The 1,879-nt window shown below is 47.4% G+C and overlaps 1 protein-coding gene across 1 annotated transcript in view; it reads left to right on the forward strand.

Annotated features, from left to right (window-relative positions):
- The window catches only part of LOC106011034, a 249,731-nt gene that overhangs the window by 233,479 nt on the left and 14,373 nt on the right, over positions 1 to 1,879 (forward strand). The window contains exon 7 of the mRNA XM_035968178.1: positions 525 to 1,571. Within this exon, the coding sequence (XP_035824071.1) occupies positions 525 to 1,571 (1,047 nt within the window). The remainder of the gene's footprint in view (positions 1 to 524; positions 1,572 to 1,879) is intronic.

A 1,879-nucleotide genomic window follows, 5' to 3' on the forward strand; every position in this document is an offset into this window, starting at 1 on the left:
CCCCAAGAAAAACACGTGCGATTCTCAGGGGGACGGAAGACTATTCTATCGTGAATCCCTTATCTTCTGTTTCACATGCTGTATTCCACGTTATATTCGAAGACAGCGACAATTAGCCTTTTGTTTCTATTTGCTTTCATTTGTGTGTTTTCATTGGGAATGCCATATTATCCAACTGTATAGTTCTGGATTTATAATTGTTTTGCACAAAGACATGAATCCAAAACGAAAGAGAGTAGGTAGTACAGTGTGACTTGTTGGTGAATACTTTCTTTTGAAAAGTGGACTAAAATCTGAGCTTGAAGTCTGAGGGAATAATAAATGGCAGTAAAGCTACAAAAGTAGATACATTGTGTACGTTAATATGACTTACTTACTGAAACTGTGGAAATTGCGACAAAACCGTTTCCCATTGTTGATCAATCCATAATAAATATTTGTCATATTCTTCAATGCCTTCCCCCAACCCCACCCTCACTCCGCTATGCACCTGTTTGATCATTGTTTGCTTTCTCCTATTACAGACAAGCTATGCCCAGCTGCTACAGACGAGCACGGACGAGGCCAAACGTTCTATTTTCCTAGAGCTCACCAAGCTTCTACAGGCCTCCCTGGAGTTGCTGAGAGGCAAACAGAGCCTCCACTTCACCGCTCTCTCCACAGTCAACCGCATCATGGACATCTGTGTTGTCAACAAGAGCTACGAGTTCGGATCCCAGCTGCATCGAAGCGACGTCGACCACCACGGCTTTGGTGGGGATGGTCCCGAGTTCGTGCCAAGCTCCAACGTGAAGACCTCTTCCTCTAAAGACCACAGCTCGTCTTCCGTCAAGGGCGCTTCTTCGGGAGGTGGTGGTGGGCGGGACTACCAACCTGTCAGATTCCAAAGCCACGCCCATCCTCACACAGGTTTGAGCAGTAGGCTGGCGTGTGTGGAGGATACCTCAGCCTCCCCTGGATTTATAGGCTCCTCCCCAAGAAGTCTGTCACTTTCGTCTCCGCCAGTGGCAGCATCTTCATCCTTCACCTCTTCTTCTGTTGTTCCTGGTGCTAGCGGAGTAACCGTGTTCTCCTCTTCCTCCACCTCCTCCCCTCCCGGCAGCGGTACTTCCACCACTGTGACGTGTTCCTCCACACTCAACCGCATCTCCTCCCTCCACAAACGCCGCGCCAGCCAAGCCACCCATGACCATCACCAGCAACAGCAGCAGCAACAGCAACAGCAACAGCAACAACAACAGCAGCATCAGCAAAACGGGGCAGAGGATGAAGACGCCGGGAAGTCTGGCGCGGCTGTGATACGGACGCCTCTTGAGATCCTGCTGTCTTTAGACCCCAGCCAAATCGTGTCGTGTCTTCACAACAACATCACCATGCACAAACGGATTATTGGCACCAGGCAGAAATGCACGCCCAGTGTGAGGCAAAGGCACTGCACTCACCACTGCCTTCAGATCCTCAGTGCAAGAGTTCTCACTCTTATGTGTCACAGTGCGCATGTGCAGCACAAGTTGGTTACAAGGGGCCATCTCAAGAACCTTGTAGAGGCACTGGATCCTAACCATGACCCAGTAAGTATGGTATTAAATGTATTATATTTGACACTGACACAAAGCCAACACCTTGTGTTTTTGTTTTTGTTTTTTACCCGATTGACCTTTGGGATTTGACTATACCATGTTCTTCCTTCTTTTAATTTTTTTTTTGCTTTTTGTCTTACATGTTGTATGTAACTACCCCCCCCCCTCCCCCCCCAAAAATATCTCTTAATAAAAGGCAAACGAAATAAACAGCAAAAACGTCCATAAGATTCACACACCCAAAAATACCACACACACATACACACATACACACACACACACATACACACATACACACA

The sequence above is a fragment of the Aplysia californica genome, unplaced genomic scaffold (genome assembly GCF_000002075.1).
Source record: "Aplysia californica isolate F4 #8 unplaced genomic scaffold, AplCal3.0 scaffold00044, whole genome shotgun sequence".
In the NCBI taxonomy this organism is placed as follows: Eukaryota; Metazoa; Mollusca; class Gastropoda; order Aplysiida; family Aplysiidae; genus Aplysia; species Aplysia californica.